Here is a 16,132-nt window from a genome sequence, read left to right as displayed (position 1 = left end):
TGCAGCCTTCCTCTTGTTCACACCAGACATTTACATTTGTAGAAACTGCAATTGAATCATAGGGAATTCAAAGATTAATTCATTGATGACTTATGAGTTATTCATTGATTGAACAATGACATCCCATCATAAATCCATCAACAATTACACTGTTCAGCATTGTAAACCCACTTCATTCAGGACAATTGCAGATCTCTATTGCTAACAATTAACAATCCAACACCCGCTGCTTACATTTCTAAATTCTGTCATTGACTTACTCAGTGAATTTATGAGTCACTGATGGCTTAATGATGATGATCATTGATGAAGAAATGAGTCATGAGTCATTAATGATTGCTACATGTTCCTACTTGTTTTACAGGCTTTTGATACAAACAAAAAGTGCCTAGTTCATCACACATTACACATACATGCACAGACTAGACGTATACTTTACCTCTCGATCTGTTAACTACACTATGGAAAATCAATTTTAAATTCTTCCTATGGAAGCTTGATACATATGGCTTCAACTCTTGCTTTTGCTTGCTGACACAACAATCTTGAGTATAATCGGTCCTTCAAAGACTTTTGGATTGAACTGTAAACTTTTAATGAGCAGCCAACACCAACAACATTCTTGAATATTAAACATAGAGCAATTTAAGACCTGGAATACATCTCTGACACTTTAGGTACAAATATACAATCATTTCTAATATGCCAAGTTGTTTGTTATAGTGAATGGTAATAAAATTGTCAGTAATCTTTTTGGCCTATATATGCATATTAGTGTTATATTTTCAGGTTATGGACAACTAATATTAACTATTATTAACAACTGTATTTATAGAGGGTCAACATATTACACACCACTGTACAATAAATGAAGATTACAAATTACAGACAGATACAATGACACGGGAGGAGGAGAGGACCCTGGCCAAAATAGTCTACATGAGAATATATATATATCAAATATATGTACATTTGTATTATTAGGGATACGGATTGTGGGACTTATATCTGACTATAAATACATACTTGTTCACACATATACACCTATATGGGTTTGTGGTCTCAGTGCAAACATTTAATGTTGATGGGATATTTTGTAGGTAATAGACAGTTTTTATGCCAAAGACAAGACTTTACATCTCTCTCCTGGTCTGCATATAAAAATCTTCATTTGATAAGTATCAACCTGAATAAATTCAGTATCTAGTTTGGTGCCATATATGTTAGAATAACATCAACATCCCAGAATGGACAATTAGGAGTCTTACATTTGAATATTCAGCCTACAAAAAAAAAAGTACATTTTATGCAAAAAAGACTAATTAAAAGAGGTTGCTGTGAGTATGCTGATAAGAATGTTGAAAGTGGAAAGGGACTATTACATGACTAGTGAGGTTGTAAGACTAGCATAATAAAGCAGTGTTTGGAAGCACTAGGAAGTCAGAAAGTTTACCCATTGAGAGAAGAGGGACTCACAGAGGTGTGTTGACCAAAGGGATAAGGGACATAGGAAGGGTTACTATTATAGGCCATGGCTGTAATATTGTTTTATTATTTGTTATATGTATTTTTGCTGTGCAATTTTTTTCCTGAACATGTGACATGTGTACAATAGAATTTGTTTACTATTGTCATCACTTCTTCACTGATGACCACCTTAGGTGGAACTTTGTTACCTAATGTATACTCATATCATATTTGATATTTTTTTTAAACAATAATTTCTTTACATTAGTGAACTACTTTTTTAAGAAAAGATGTATGTTCAAAGTCTCTTTATGACAGCGAATATATCTGGGAGAACCCTTACCTGTATAGCATATGGTAAATATTATTATCATTATCTAATATTTATATAGAGCCAACATTTTAAGCAGTGCTTAACAAAGTTCATAGTCAAATCACTAGCTGTCTCTCAAGCTCGCAGTCTAGTGTCTCTACCATAGTCATATATCATTACCACACCCTAAGGTAAATTTTTGGGGGAAGCCAATTAACCAATCCGCGTAGGTACTCTGGAAACTGAGGTGTGTTTTACAAGTGTGTTTAGAAAAAACACAACAGATTCTGGTCCTTCATTGTTCATAGTTATGCTGCTGCCCTGTGGTCACTGTTTTCATTTTATGCATTTTAATTGTATCCTCCCCTTAGTGTCGTACAATTTCCTCCCTACCCTTCATAAGTTCGTATTCTTTTTTCTGCAAGACAGACACTGAAGTGAGAAAATTTCTTTGACCTTCAAAAATCAACATCTACTGCATTGTGTTGTTTGCCGGAATCCTACTGCATGCAATACTTGTGAATGAAAAGATTTTGGTGAGTTAAGCTAACTGATGAAGATTTCAAATAATGAAGTCAAATTAACAGGTGCTCTACGATATATTGCACTTACTTTTTTGCAAACACTGATCACAGTACAGTTCCCTCCACCTTTGTTATGATTTTAAAGTCAATCCAATAATTAAATAAGCTTCTGTAAGAAGCATTTGTCATTAAAATCATAATTTAGCTCTCAAAAACAGTATAAATTTAAATAATTTGACCTTCTATCACATGAGTTTTGCAGAGACTTTTGTACTTTCAAATTCACAATGTAAAATTTCACAGAAATGTTGTCAGTTTGGTTCATCACTACTAATTTTTCTTCCTAAGGTTGTACAGTAGTACATATAAGAAGATCATTACAAAAATTGTTTACACAGGTAGTTAAAAAGCTATTAATGTCCTCTTTTTCATGGGGACAAGAAAATATAAAGCAGAATTGTGGCGTCATAAACATTTATGTCTGCAATACCTAAGGTGTTACCATGGAGATTGTGTAAGTACATTAGCTACTAGGCTTCAGGGATTTGGCTAACAATATAATATAAAAATGGTGATAGGAAATTTTATTATTTGTCAGCGATGTTGACAAAGCTTGAGTTATCTGATCAAGATAATATGGGAGCCGGAACTGAAAACCATTAACGTGTTGTGTTGGACATAATACTAACATTAAGTTTTGTATTTTGGGTAAAATATGCTCCTCCTTATATTTTATGATACTGGCATATTAGACTGTGTCCTTTTTTTTATAGATGTTTTTTATATTTTATAAGAAGGTGATATATTTATTAGTAACGCTCATCTCACTGACTTGGCAATTTTAAAAACAACTTAAGACACTGTTGGGTTTAGCTCATACCTTTATTATTGCCATATGACTATATTATAGATTGTGACAAATAACATTTACATAATAAATATGTCTTGAACAGAAAGTGGTTGCATTTAATGACTCACATTGCTCTTAACAGTAACCTTTCTTTCTAGGAATGGCCCTGGTCATTTGAAATGATCTCCTTTAAAATGAGGATACCAACGAGTAAATATTTTCTTATAGAACTGTAAGATTGTTGGCTCTTCATCAAGTTAATTATTAATCAAGTTAATTAATAATGGACTGTTTCCCTTAACACTCCAGTGACTTGCTACCTTTTTGGTGTTTATTGTAAAATAAAATATTGTGAAGTTTTCATTGACAGAATACTTGTTCCCGATAAGTAAGATTCACTAATGGTCTAATGGTCTAATAGGGTTGTGGTAGCTATTAGATGTTTGCTGTCAATAGGCAGTGGTCCTCTTTGCTGTTCCTGTTTTCCCATCTGGAAAATCAGTAAAACCTCATAAATTCGTCAAAAAAAATAGAGGTTAAAAAAATCAGTTGAGAATCCATGTAGGTAAGAAATTTCTGTTTCCATTTTTCCTACTAATTTTAGTCAATAATATGCGATTGTAGTTAACATAGTAAAAAGTTGTTTGCCTATATGGTACACAGATCCTGCATATATCTTAAGGTGATGTCTAATGAATGTAGATGTCTATGTTTTCATACACCTAAATGTTCTTCATAGTTCCAATCTTACGTACAACTGTATTGTAATTGTTAACTAATACATTGGGCCCAATTTATTAAAGCTCTTCAAGGCTAGAGAGGATACACTTCCCTCAGTGAAACTGGGTGATCCAGCAAACCTGAAATGGATCTGGTGCGGGATTCAAAAAATTTAAAATCAAGTAGTATATGACTTTTAAAAAATCCATTCCAGGTTTGCTGGATCACCCAGCTTCACTGATGAGTGTATCGTCTTCAGCCCTGGAGAGCTTAAATAAATCAGGCTCATTGTGTTCATTAAACATAATGACATGAGTCATCCATTGGTTACTGTGTTTATCCACAATGGGCCACCTACTATGAAAAAGATGTTTTACAGATGTAAAAATCACAAGAAATGTTTTTTAATTTATTAACTGTGTTTTGCTCTCTTTAGTAAAATCAATAAATCTATTGTATTAGTCATGTCTATCTCCAAAATCCTCACACTTATTATCGTGCTCTTGTATGTTGATTACTTCCTCCTGCAGTTTTGGTATGCAGGGCCCTTCTGTCTTGTCAAAACACCCCAATACTGTAAGATACAATTATGCACTGCGTATGCACATATGACATTTAAGTATTGGTTAGTGGAGTGTGAGTATTTCAGAAAATTGTGAATATGTAAGCGAACAATACAAGTGCACTCTATTAATTGACTCTAACAAAATAAGTAGTGTTAATTCTTTTTAATTAAAAATAAAATATTGTTAAAAGTTTTTAGTTGGTACACGATGCTTTTGCTTCATGCTTAGTGTCAAAAGCAATTTATGAATGTATGTTTTTTTATAACAGAATTTACAAATGATTATGCATGACCAAAATTCAGCTGTCAGTAAACAGCATTGTAAACAGCACTTAATCAAGTATGTAATCACCTTCTGAATTGGCTTAACTATTTATTTTTTCCTGGGCATTTGATTTTAGATTGATCTGTATTATTTATGTCCTTGACTCATAAATTTTTTAATCCCTGACTCCCCTCAATTTAATTTAGTCTTCTAGAAGCTAATATACATTTTCATTTTAGGAAATATTTCATGTTTTTAGACTGTATCCTATACACAATTCCAAGGTTTCAGTTTCTAATATCCCTAAAGAAAATATAAAAGATCTTTATAAGTTCAGTTGTGTTTTTGAGCTCCCTGTATATTATGTTTTGTTTCCTACTCCAAGTATAGCTTCTTAACATAATCTTACAGGACTGCTGTAGAAAATCTTACTATATCACCATCAAAAGACACAGCATATTTTAGCAATTTTTTGCCTTTTAGAATATTTTACATTTAAATAACAAAATAAATTGTAGTTTGACCAACCTTATTGGTAAGGATGGATCCCCCGCATCCCACCAATCTTTGGGAGGACTTATGTACATACACCAAAGTTCCCAGCTGTACCCATGTGCTGAATTTTCATATCGCTGGACTTCAAATGTGTCCTGTTTGATATTGTCTATGGATGGTAATATAACTCTTTTTCTGTTTTCTTGTATCCGGGAAAGAACTGGCTCAGCCCTGTAGAAAAATAAAATGTGAACAAATACAATAAATCTTTAAAATGAAAATAAATGAAAAAAATGTTAGGTCAAACATTTTCAACCCTAGATACATAAACCCCTGGGTATGGTTAAAGGCATAAAGGTGAATGTATAAGCATATGTAAACATTTAGTTTGATTATAAATCCTTTACTTACATCCATGTTTCCACATCTGATCTATTTACCCCTTTCTAATGGGTTGAGAGGGTTTTCTACTTTCAATTTCAAGAGATTTTCTACCTTGTTTTTATGATAATATTCAAAAGTTTCACCCAGTGTGGTATCTCCGATCAAATAATTATTGAGGAGAATTGATACCCCTGGAAGAGCATGGAAATCATGCTCATATCAAGCTCAAATGCTTGCTGATGCAGAAGATACAATAAATTCTCTCTGTGCAGTCCAGGCACCTGTAGTTATTTGAACCCAATGTGACAGGTCAGACTTAGATCACCTACAGTTACTCAACACTTTACCTCTGTGGCTGTACCTGCTAAGGTAAACATTTCATTATGTTTCACAGGGAAAAAACAATAACTTCTCAGGGAACCTTCACCTTTTAAAATAATGTTTCTTTGTGGTTGCCCAGTTAGACCCACTGGTTCTACACTCTCTTCCCTTTTACTTTCCGGGTAACTAAATGGCTTTCCACACTTTAATTTACAATAGGAATAAGAACTTCAAATTATGATCAATGAGAAAATCACATTAACACACAAATTTCCTTTTATGTGTCAGCATTTAGTAATCAGCCAATAATCTGCAACTAAAACTAAGTTGCATAGAACAGGGGACCCTAACCACCAAGCTAGAGGCTGTTCCAAACTGGAACCTTGCCATCTGTGTTGCTGTAGTTTTGGTTCTGCCAGGTAGGATCTGTATGTGATTGAATTAACCAGTGAAGATACGACAGCTTGTTGAACTATGAAAAAAGGCATGAAGGTGGAGGCATCTAACCGCTATCATCCGGTCAGGACCTCAGAAACCATAGGACATCTTCAGATTACTTGTGGAGTTACTTAGTTAACAGGTCAGAACTGTTTTGGTGTCACAATGGTTACCTACTCAATAATAGGCATGTATTTTAATGTTTTGGCTGACTAGTGTGTTTGGTGATAAGGAAAGTGGGGAAGACAAGTTCAGAGCCTTTGTTGAAGAGAAACAGCCTTGTATACATAACTATAAAATTAGCCTCCTTTGAAATCAAAACTAACTGTAAATATAGCTCTAACTTCCCCAGCCACCATAAACCTTTGGGTAACCATAACTCTAAAACGATCCTGCCATGCAACCATAGCCCTAACATTAAGCTTCCTTGAAGCCATAACTCTGACCCTAACCTCCACTGCAACATAGTAACAGCACTAAACGACTTTGCAACCATAACCCTAATACGTCTGTCCTCTCTGTACTGCAACCACAGTCCTAACAATAAACATCCCTGTAACTGTACCATTAACACCCATATTTCCTGTAAACAAAGTCTTACTAGACTTCCCTGCAATTATCCCTGCAATTATCATCTTAACATTACCCCTCCCTTTAACCATAATCCTTAAACTAAACCTTCTTGTAATTATAACAGCAAACTACCCTGTAAGCATAACCCTAGTGCTAACCATGCCTATAATCATAACCCTAACCCTCTAGGCAGCTTATTTACATATGGAAAAACACACAATTTTGTTGATTATCCTATACATGCTTTTTAGCCTTGAGTTATCAAACTGCAAAGATATTTAAAATATGCTAAATAGTCATAAAGTTACGCTAAAATGACTATGCTAAAATCTGCGATTTGATATCACAGATTGATAAATTAAGAGAATCCTGCTTGTTGTCTAGTTTTTGACCTATTGCTGTATTACTAAAGCTAAGTATAAATGTACAGTGACTACTGCCTATAGCTACAACATTTTATAAAAATCAACACTACGAGCTAATAAAAGCTAACGAGAAGCCAAAACAAACCACCCTAACTATTTAACACCCTGACAAATGCCAGTGCTGCCAGAGGGATGATGTAGGTCAGGGAAGAAGTAATATTGCTTGTGACAATGTGCAGGAACATTAAGGCAGCTACACAGATAAATTCAAGAGACTTAAAAAGAAAAAAAGATCTGTGCCATGGGTGGATAGTTAGACTGAGAAAAATACTGTAGCAGAAGGAAATAATGGAATCATCTATTAAAGTATGTCTTGTTACTGTTTGTTATGTATGCAGAGCAGCGTGTGCCTTTTAAACAAAACTCTCCAAAACTGAGCAAGCACATTGACTGAGATTAAAATTTTCCATCTGGAAGCAGAATAACAAAGGAAGTGCTTTCTTCCGCTTTCCAATTAGATAAGTCACATTGAAATTAGCACTCTCAGCCATCTGGGACCCTTTCTAAAGAGGACAAATCACATCTATATGGAAATGATTAATATTCATCAATGTAGCATATTCACTCTAAAGTATGGTAAAACTGTGGCAAATGCTACATTTATTTCAACACAGGTCATCAGGAACTTTTATAGTCAATGTGTGTGGTATATAGGCACAAGGATTAACCCCAAAATTGGTGGTCACTGGATGATTTTCTGTCTCTGTTTCCCAGCTGCAGTTTAGCCCGGCAGAATAATTTATGGGCATGAGATCAAAGCTTTTTTTTTTAATTTATGATTTTATGCACAGAGTGGATAGCATTTTGGTCCAGTGTCTATCTATAACCAGGCAGTTACTGGTTGAGGCTTTGCATAAAGCAGAATTCAACTCTGCGGCATTAATATCTCATATCTCAGTAACATGACAGAAGCCTTTCTTATGATAGAACAGACTATAAAGTGTCTTTTGTCTGAAAGATTTTCACTCGTCCATCGCCCATCAGTTAAAAAAAATTGTACACTGAGCCACTGCACTGTACAACCCCAGTGTGCAGCTCCCCTGAACTTGTGACAGAGGTACGTCAAACCAGCCCGGTCAGTAAAAATGGACCAGCAAAGATATCAGTAGCAGCAACACAAGCAACACATGCATAGCGAGAATTTTAGCAAACTTTGTTGCAGATTATTTAGTAACAGTTAGCTAAATTCAAATGGACTTGTTTTTTTGTAATGTTGGAGATGTTTTGGAGCTCTCCAAGCTGCTTCATGTGAAACATATTTATCATTACAACAATAAGTCCAGCTGAATGTGACTAACTACTGTTAGCTTTACAATGACCTGGATACATGAGAACCTTTACAGACATATCTATTGCAGATTCTTAACTATTCTGTAAGTTTGCCCACTATAACCACATGATCATTCCCAATGTTGGGATAGGAAACAGCACAATGGCCTGCATCTATTTAGACATGTAGAGCCTTGATACACATCATATTAGGTGAAACAGTTAACTAACACTATTTTTTTACAGAAACTTGTGTATAATAATGTGGGTAACAGAACTGAAACAGCTTATGTTCTGGCCTTTAGATGAAAATGTGTCATGGTTTTTTGTTTGTACCTTGTTGTACTGGGAGAAATATGTTGATGCCATTACTTTGCCTTAAAGGCAAATAGTACTGAGTATAGTACAGTACTGCTCTCTCTGTCTGTATCATGCTCAAGGACCTTCCACTTTGCTAATTATGCCCATACTAGTTTTTAAATACATATAGTTTCAGTTTTAGGCTGTGTCTGAGTATTGTGGAGTCCAAGTTCTGTTATTCTCTTTTGTGTTTAGTAGATGTAGCCATGGATTAAGCCCTAGTAATCATAAACATGCAATTCAATTTCCAGTGGTTTGTTTAAAATCTATTACCATAAACAATAAACAATTAGTTATAAATTATACAATTGATAATGTACAAATATGAAAATCAAATACATAGCAAAGCAAATGCATTATGCCTATTGACTTTCCAAAAAAATATAAGTGAATAAAAAAGAACAACAGCCAAATCATTTTTGCAGTGATACTTTTATACTATTGTAAGAAAAGCTTGAAGAGATTTGGCACCAAAATCCCATTTCCTAGGCTTCAGTTTAATATTTAAACACTATGGCTATTACAGCCTTTTAAATGGGGGAATCACTGGCAATGTAAGTGTTCTTTTTACTCACCATCCAGCAGTAAATTCCACATGTGCATCAAAAAATCCAGTGATTTGTCCTGTTGCAACTTTCCAGCCCTCTATCCGAGCTCGGATCAAGCCTTCTCTTTTGTGATTACGAACAACTTTAACCAGCCCAGGATATCGCTTGTGAACATATTCTTCTAGGGGTCCTTTAAGTTCCTCTGGAAATCAAATGGAGCAAAATAAAAACTTCCTCCTTTCTACCTTTAACTTAAGTTAAATCTACAGCATATTCCAACATAGATATGCAGTATCTTCAACACTTTAGCCAATAAAGTTTATATCATTTTGAAATTCTGTAGAAAATATACACATGATTTACACATATTCCGAAAAGTGGTGAAAAGAAAATCAGTTGTATCATGTTATACCAGCATGTCTTTTATTTGTTGTTTAAAAAAGTGTTGCTTATTTTATGAAGTTATTCTAAAACTGACTAAACACATTTGTTGGTATCACTAGAGGGGATAGTAAACACTTGGATTAGAGAGATATTTAAAACTAGCTTTTCTTTAGTTGGTATCACACATGTCTCCAATCAAGCAATTCAGCCTTTTTAATAAAAAGTCCAAAGTCACAGTAGTTACAGTAATGTTTTCTTTTTTTTGTATCATCATGTGTTACACACTGAACACAGCCAAGACCAAGCAAAAGAGAGTTGAATGAGGGCATCAGAAATAAAACTGTAGATAGGCTGGGAGAAAGGGTTATAAGACCACCTCCAAGTAGCTTGATATTCTTTTGACAACAACTGCAAAACTTATTAAGAAGTTTATAGAACATTTGATGGTAACTTATTTCACAGTTGCAAGAGGCCAAAAAGCCAAGGACAATTTCCCCCCAAAAAATTTATATAAGCTGAACTAAAAAGTCAGGTGCCATCTGTGTCTGATCAATGGAAGAAGACCTAGGAAGACTCCATTGTTGAAGGAAAAACATAAATAAAACAGACTGGAACTTGCTAAAATGTATACATGTCACAATGTCTTTGAGAGAATGTTCTATGCACAGATGAGACAAAACTGGAGCTCTTTGGCAGGTTCCATTAGCAAATATCCACAGACAAAGAATAAAGTTATACCATATCTAATGTAAATTGTGAAGGAGGTTCAGGTGTATGTACAGTGAAGAATGAAATCTCAAGACTATAAAAATTAGAGATTTTTTGATGCAATCTATTCCCCTAATATCATGGCTAGGTAGCTCTGAAACTGGAAAAATATGTTCTTTTTTTCCCTGTGTCCTTTTTCAACCTGACTAAATAAATATGTTACTACCATGACAGAAAAATGTTGTCAAATCTTTTTTTTTTTTAGTTTGTTCTGTTTGTACTGTGTAGGCAGGTGGACCTTGTCACCTTGTCATACACAGGATAAAGAATAAGGATGAAAACTGTATTATTTATAATATAATAATTATATGCAAATTCTCTAACGCTGTTAAGATATTGGCAGCAATCTACTCCTTTTGACTAAAACACATCACATTTTTGTTATCCCTATGTGCATGAAATAAGGTCACTTCAAAGATTCATCCAACTTCACTTAACCTAAAACAATTAAGTAACTTTGAGCTCATGAAATAGATTTTTACCAATAAACTGTTCAGTTTATTTGTCTGTGGATCTCTATTGTCCAAGGCTCTCTTGAATCTCGAGATTCAATGAACATTACAGGCAGTGTTTTTTTTTTTCTCCAATCTGTTGTCATACCCCTTAAATTGAGACTATTGTGTACATCATCTGGAGCCAAGCTGCAAAAGTGCTGACTGTTGGAGAAATTAGGTCACAGTACTGCTGCAGTTTGGCAGAAATCAAGAATAGACTTCTAATATTTTTCTTTCCCTGTTTTATATTAAAATAAAAACTTTAATTATATTTCTTATTGTGTGGTGTGAAAACTGACGTTCATTGAGAGAATGGGCTTGATTTATTAAAACTTTCCAAAGCTAGAGACGATCATAGGAGAACCTGGAATTTACTTCTTAAAAATCATTTACTATTAGTTGAGAATTGCTTTCAATCCTGGGCTAGATTCATTCCAAGTTTGCTGGATCATTCAAGTACTCCCATGATAGTCTATTTTTGCTGGTCTTGGAGAGCTTGAATAAATCAGCCTGTTCTGAAATTTTTACATAGTACAAGTAAAATTCTCTTATTTTTGTAGCAATGCTTGCACTCAATATGCCAATTATTATTAATATTATTATCAATAAACAGGATTCATATAGCTCCAACATATTATGCAGCGCTGTACATTAAATAGGGTTTGCAAATGACAGACTAATACAGACAGTGATACAGGAGGAGAGGACCCTGCCATGCTTTATTTGTATATACCAATGGATAGATGGTAAACAGATGAATGCTGCAATTGAGGAAAAACAATGTAAACATAAATATGGTTACTGGTACTATGTTGTTCTCTCTGAGAGACAAACTACCTGTATTTGGATCTTAGTTACCTTAGCTAATTTGGGGTTAAACAATATCTATGTACTAATGTAAAATATTAATAATTGGCTCCTAATAGGAGCCTAATGACCCTCTATACCAGGCATGGGACAAACTACGGTTCGCGGGCCGTATATGGCCCAATCAGCTTGTTTCTCAGGCCCTTTGAGTGATCCTTGGCTCTGGCTGGTGCCACGGACCCTGACGAGCAGGGTCAGGAGAAAGACCTCGCTGGGGGGGGGGGCGCATCGGCCAGAGCCGCGGAACACTTCCCCCGTTTGTATCCCAGCTCGTAGAGGTGGGTGGGTTGTATGCAGGGACACAGCCCGCTCACTCTCCCATCTCAGGCTCAGATCCGCGATGGGAGAGTGGGAGAGCTGAGTCACTGCACATTGAAGAATCCACTTGCTATACAGGTGAGAGGAAACATGGCATGGACTTGACATCCCAATGATGATGTGTATTGGGTAACACAGAAGGGCACAGGTAAATGTGACAAGCCTGCACGAGAGTTGTGTAAATATTATCTTACTATGCAGGAGCTTAATGACAGCCACAATAATCCTGATAACTGAATTCTGGATCACTCAGTATGGCAAAGTGACAGAGCCTCCATAATTACCGGCATGATAACAGCTCACATACCCACTCCAAGATCCTTCTACAACATGGCAGTGACCTCCTGACCCATCGCTGCTCAATAAAACAACAATTTTACAGCTACAAAGTGGGGGTCTGGTGTAAAATATTGAGGCTTCTTGTAGGTTGCTGAGTTATTTGCTTGTGTTTGGCTTAAGTTTTACATCTGCAGCTCTGAGAAATGACACAGAATGGTGAAGGGTTTCTCAGGAACAATGCAATTTTTGTGCAGTGTATTGTTACTGGCACAGCAGAGAAGGGGCACTGATCTCCTCCCCAGAGTGTACTGGGCAGGGTGTGTGCCATTGCTGCGCTCCAGGTTAGGGAAGGGTCATGCTAAGTTCATGCTGCTTCACCCTCCAACTGTACCTTCCAATAATGTTTCTTTTATACATTACTGTATGCAGTGCCTAACAAGGTGAAAATGTCACAATCTAACCAGTGGCAAAATGATAAAACTCTTTGTATTGAACAGTCTGTCAAACATTTAATCATTTTTTTTAAATTTTTTTGTTTATGTATAGTCTACATTTTAGAGTCTACACTTTATAGAGTGTTAGCACTGACCCATTATTTTTTAACCAACATTTTGAAATCTAGATGTTTCCTAAAAAATATTTTATAAAGCAAATTTTATTTGCATAGTAACTAGAAATCATTGTATTAGATTTTGACACTTTTGAATTAAACCAGATGGCTTGTGCTTCTGTGTTTATTGTAATTACCAATAGCATCGCTGAAATCTTCATTCCTCTATGCAGTGAGAAACCATTTACATGCAGTGTTTTAACACTGTCTGCTAGTAATGTAATAAATGAAATGTATATACATATACATTTATATATTTATATATATATATATATATATATATATATATGTATTGTGACACCAATGCAGGATTGGTGGTGAAAGGGAGATATATTTGCCCAGGATTCCTCTATTATGTGAGGTATATTTGCCCAAGATTCCTCTCCTGTGTGAAGTAGCAAGTGAAAGACTCTCACCTGTGAGATAATTAATGAAGAAGCACTGACGGTGGGGATATAACATAGAGCCAGGAGCTCAGCCAGTAGCTTAACTTGGAGAGACACAGACAGGTGTCTGTGCGGGCTCAGCTTGCCTTGGAGAGACACAGACAGGGGTTTGTGTCAGTGCAGCTCTATTTGGAGAGAGCTCCGTTTGGAAACACACCCAGGTGGACTGTGTGAATGAACTCAAACCTGAGTAAAAGGTTGCTGAAAGCTTGGTTTTGAGCTGACAGAGAGAAGCCCTCTAGCTAATAGACAGGGACGTCTGATGTATAGTAAGTGCCGGACAGGCAAGGTTTTCTTTTGCTGTTTTGTTATTTTATATGCAAGCTTCAATTAGCACAAAGTAGCATTCAAATGCAATCTAATTTGATATAAATGGAAAATATTGGTTATTGGAGTAATTGGTATTGGTTTTAGGTAATAATTATATCTGTACCTTGTTATAACTTACTGTGCACAGAAACATTAGAAATATTAATAATATTATGCTAAAAAAAAAATTGATTGTATTTCATCTCATAGGAGACTTAGAAAGGAGGCACACAAAGTATAGCTGGAACAAAGAAGTAAAACAGATAAGGATTTAAAGAAGGTACAACTGAGAAAACAGGAAAAAGAAGCATGAAAGACAAAGACGGATTTAAAAGAACATATGGTAGAGGAAATGGATTGAAAGAGAGTGAGAACAGAAAGATGGATGTAGAGGACAAAAATAAGAAGAAAGAAAAAGGAGAAAGGAGAAGGAAAGCTGAAACAGATGAGCATTAAACATGGAAATAGCAGGTGAGACGGAAGGGTGAAACTGAGTAAAAAGATGAGTTAGTAGGAAAAAAGTGAGAAGTGAAGAAGGGAAAGTGAGGAGGGAAGTGGAGAAGGGAAAGAAATATGACAACTGAGAAGGAGAAGCATAAAAAAACCCAGAGGAACAGCAGCTAAGGTGAAGGATAAAAAAGGACATTTGAGAAGAACTTAAAAGAATGGGAAGAAGACAGCTAAAATGGGGAAGGGTGAAGGACCGCTAAAAGAGTAAGGACAGGTGAAAGATAGTAGAGTAGAAGTAGAGAAGGCAGATGGATAAAATGCGAAAATGAAAAGGGGAAGCACCACTTAGAAGGAAGCACAGAAAAGTAGGTAGAAGAATTTATCAGAAAAAGACAGATATAACAATAAAAGGCAGTTAAGTGATAACTTAGAAGTAGGGAGGAGAAGCATGCTGATAAGTAGGTAGGGAGAAAGGGCTAAAGAAGACTGGAAGGGGAGAACAAGTAAGTAACAAGAATGAAACTGTTTATTAGGGTTGTAAAACAAATTAAGTAACCTATATCAAGAGGACATCTGGGGAGAATATTTGATAAATGACCAAGGTTTAGAGGGTACTAAAGAATAGTTGAAACCAGTAAAGATTTAGAGAAAAAAAAAATAAGGGCAGGCCTTTCTTAAACTGGATGCCATAAAAAGTATCTTCAATAATTGGGTGTTAAAATATATTGGTAGAATAAAAAAAATAAACAGCAAAAGGAAGGTTGACCTAAATAAATAAGCTCCTTATAGGAAATGTAATTAATGTATTACTTTCTATTCCAGCTGAGTATTTCGAGTATTTTCCAATGCATAAAGATTCTGTATAGAAAAATTGGTCCCTGGCAGCCTGCAAACATAAATAAACTGCAGCTATTGTACCAACTCAAGTGGCAAATAAACTAAACTTAAATCTTTCCATTAGAGACAGATTGTGGAAAAAGAACAAAAAACTGTCCTTTTGCAAACATCCTTTTGGTTTATCTAATGACTTTCAGAAAGCTTTTTGTGCCAAACACGTGCTCAGTATCCATTTCCCTTAGGTACTGTATCTACTTAGAAGTGAGTGGGGAAAATCCAATTTAGAGGTAGCAGCTTCACATGCAGGATGGATATTATTATTGTTATAATGGCAATCTTCCATGTGTATGTGTTCTGCAAAAGTCACTGGTTTGCAAAGGATACTATTGCCCCTGAGGTTCTATTTCTTATCTAATTGAATGCTTTTAGGCAGCATTCACTGCCTTTTACAGTACCTTTAGACAAGTGTAAATGGGTTTAGAGTCAGCCCTACAGAGAAAACCATAAAGAGGAAATCACAATGAAATCATTTTCTAGCTAAGTGATAAATCACTGCCTGAAACTGCATTTTCACTTTGAAGGTGAGTCTTTAGTTAACCTCCTGTGTACACTTCTCCTATTGATGATAGTTCACACAGAAATTTATACCAACAGTTTAGTTCTCGCTACTAGTTAGAGAAAATAGCTGAAGCACTATAGGCTTATCATCAATAATATGTTATGACTATGCATTATGAAACTGTAAAAACACCGGTATTAGTGTAAATATATATATACAATTAGGTGTATATACAATTAGTGTATATATAAACTAATATATACAATTAGGTCCGTAAATATTTGGACAGAGACA

At 35.3% G+C, this 16,132-nt stretch overlaps 1 protein-coding gene across 1 annotated transcript in view; it reads right to left on the bottom strand.

Moving 5' to 3' along the window:
• Positions 1 to 16,132, bottom strand: part of GALNT17 (polypeptide N-acetylgalactosaminyltransferase 17) — a 168,971-nt gene that overhangs the window by 66,180 nt on the left and 86,659 nt on the right. The window contains exons 4-5 of the mRNA XM_072415930.1: positions 9,545 to 9,719; positions 5,233 to 5,430 (exon numbers count right to left, since the gene is read on the bottom strand). Coding sequence (XP_072272031.1) covers positions 5,233 to 5,430; positions 9,545 to 9,719 — 373 coding nt within the window. The remainder of the gene's footprint in view (positions 1 to 5,232; positions 5,431 to 9,544; positions 9,720 to 16,132) is intronic.

Source organism: Pyxicephalus adspersus, chromosome 1, assembly GCF_032062135.1.
Source record: "Pyxicephalus adspersus chromosome 1, UCB_Pads_2.0, whole genome shotgun sequence".
Classification (NCBI taxonomy): domain Eukaryota; kingdom Metazoa; phylum Chordata; class Amphibia; order Anura; family Pyxicephalidae; genus Pyxicephalus; species Pyxicephalus adspersus.
This window is presented reverse-complemented; position numbering and strand designations above follow the sequence as displayed.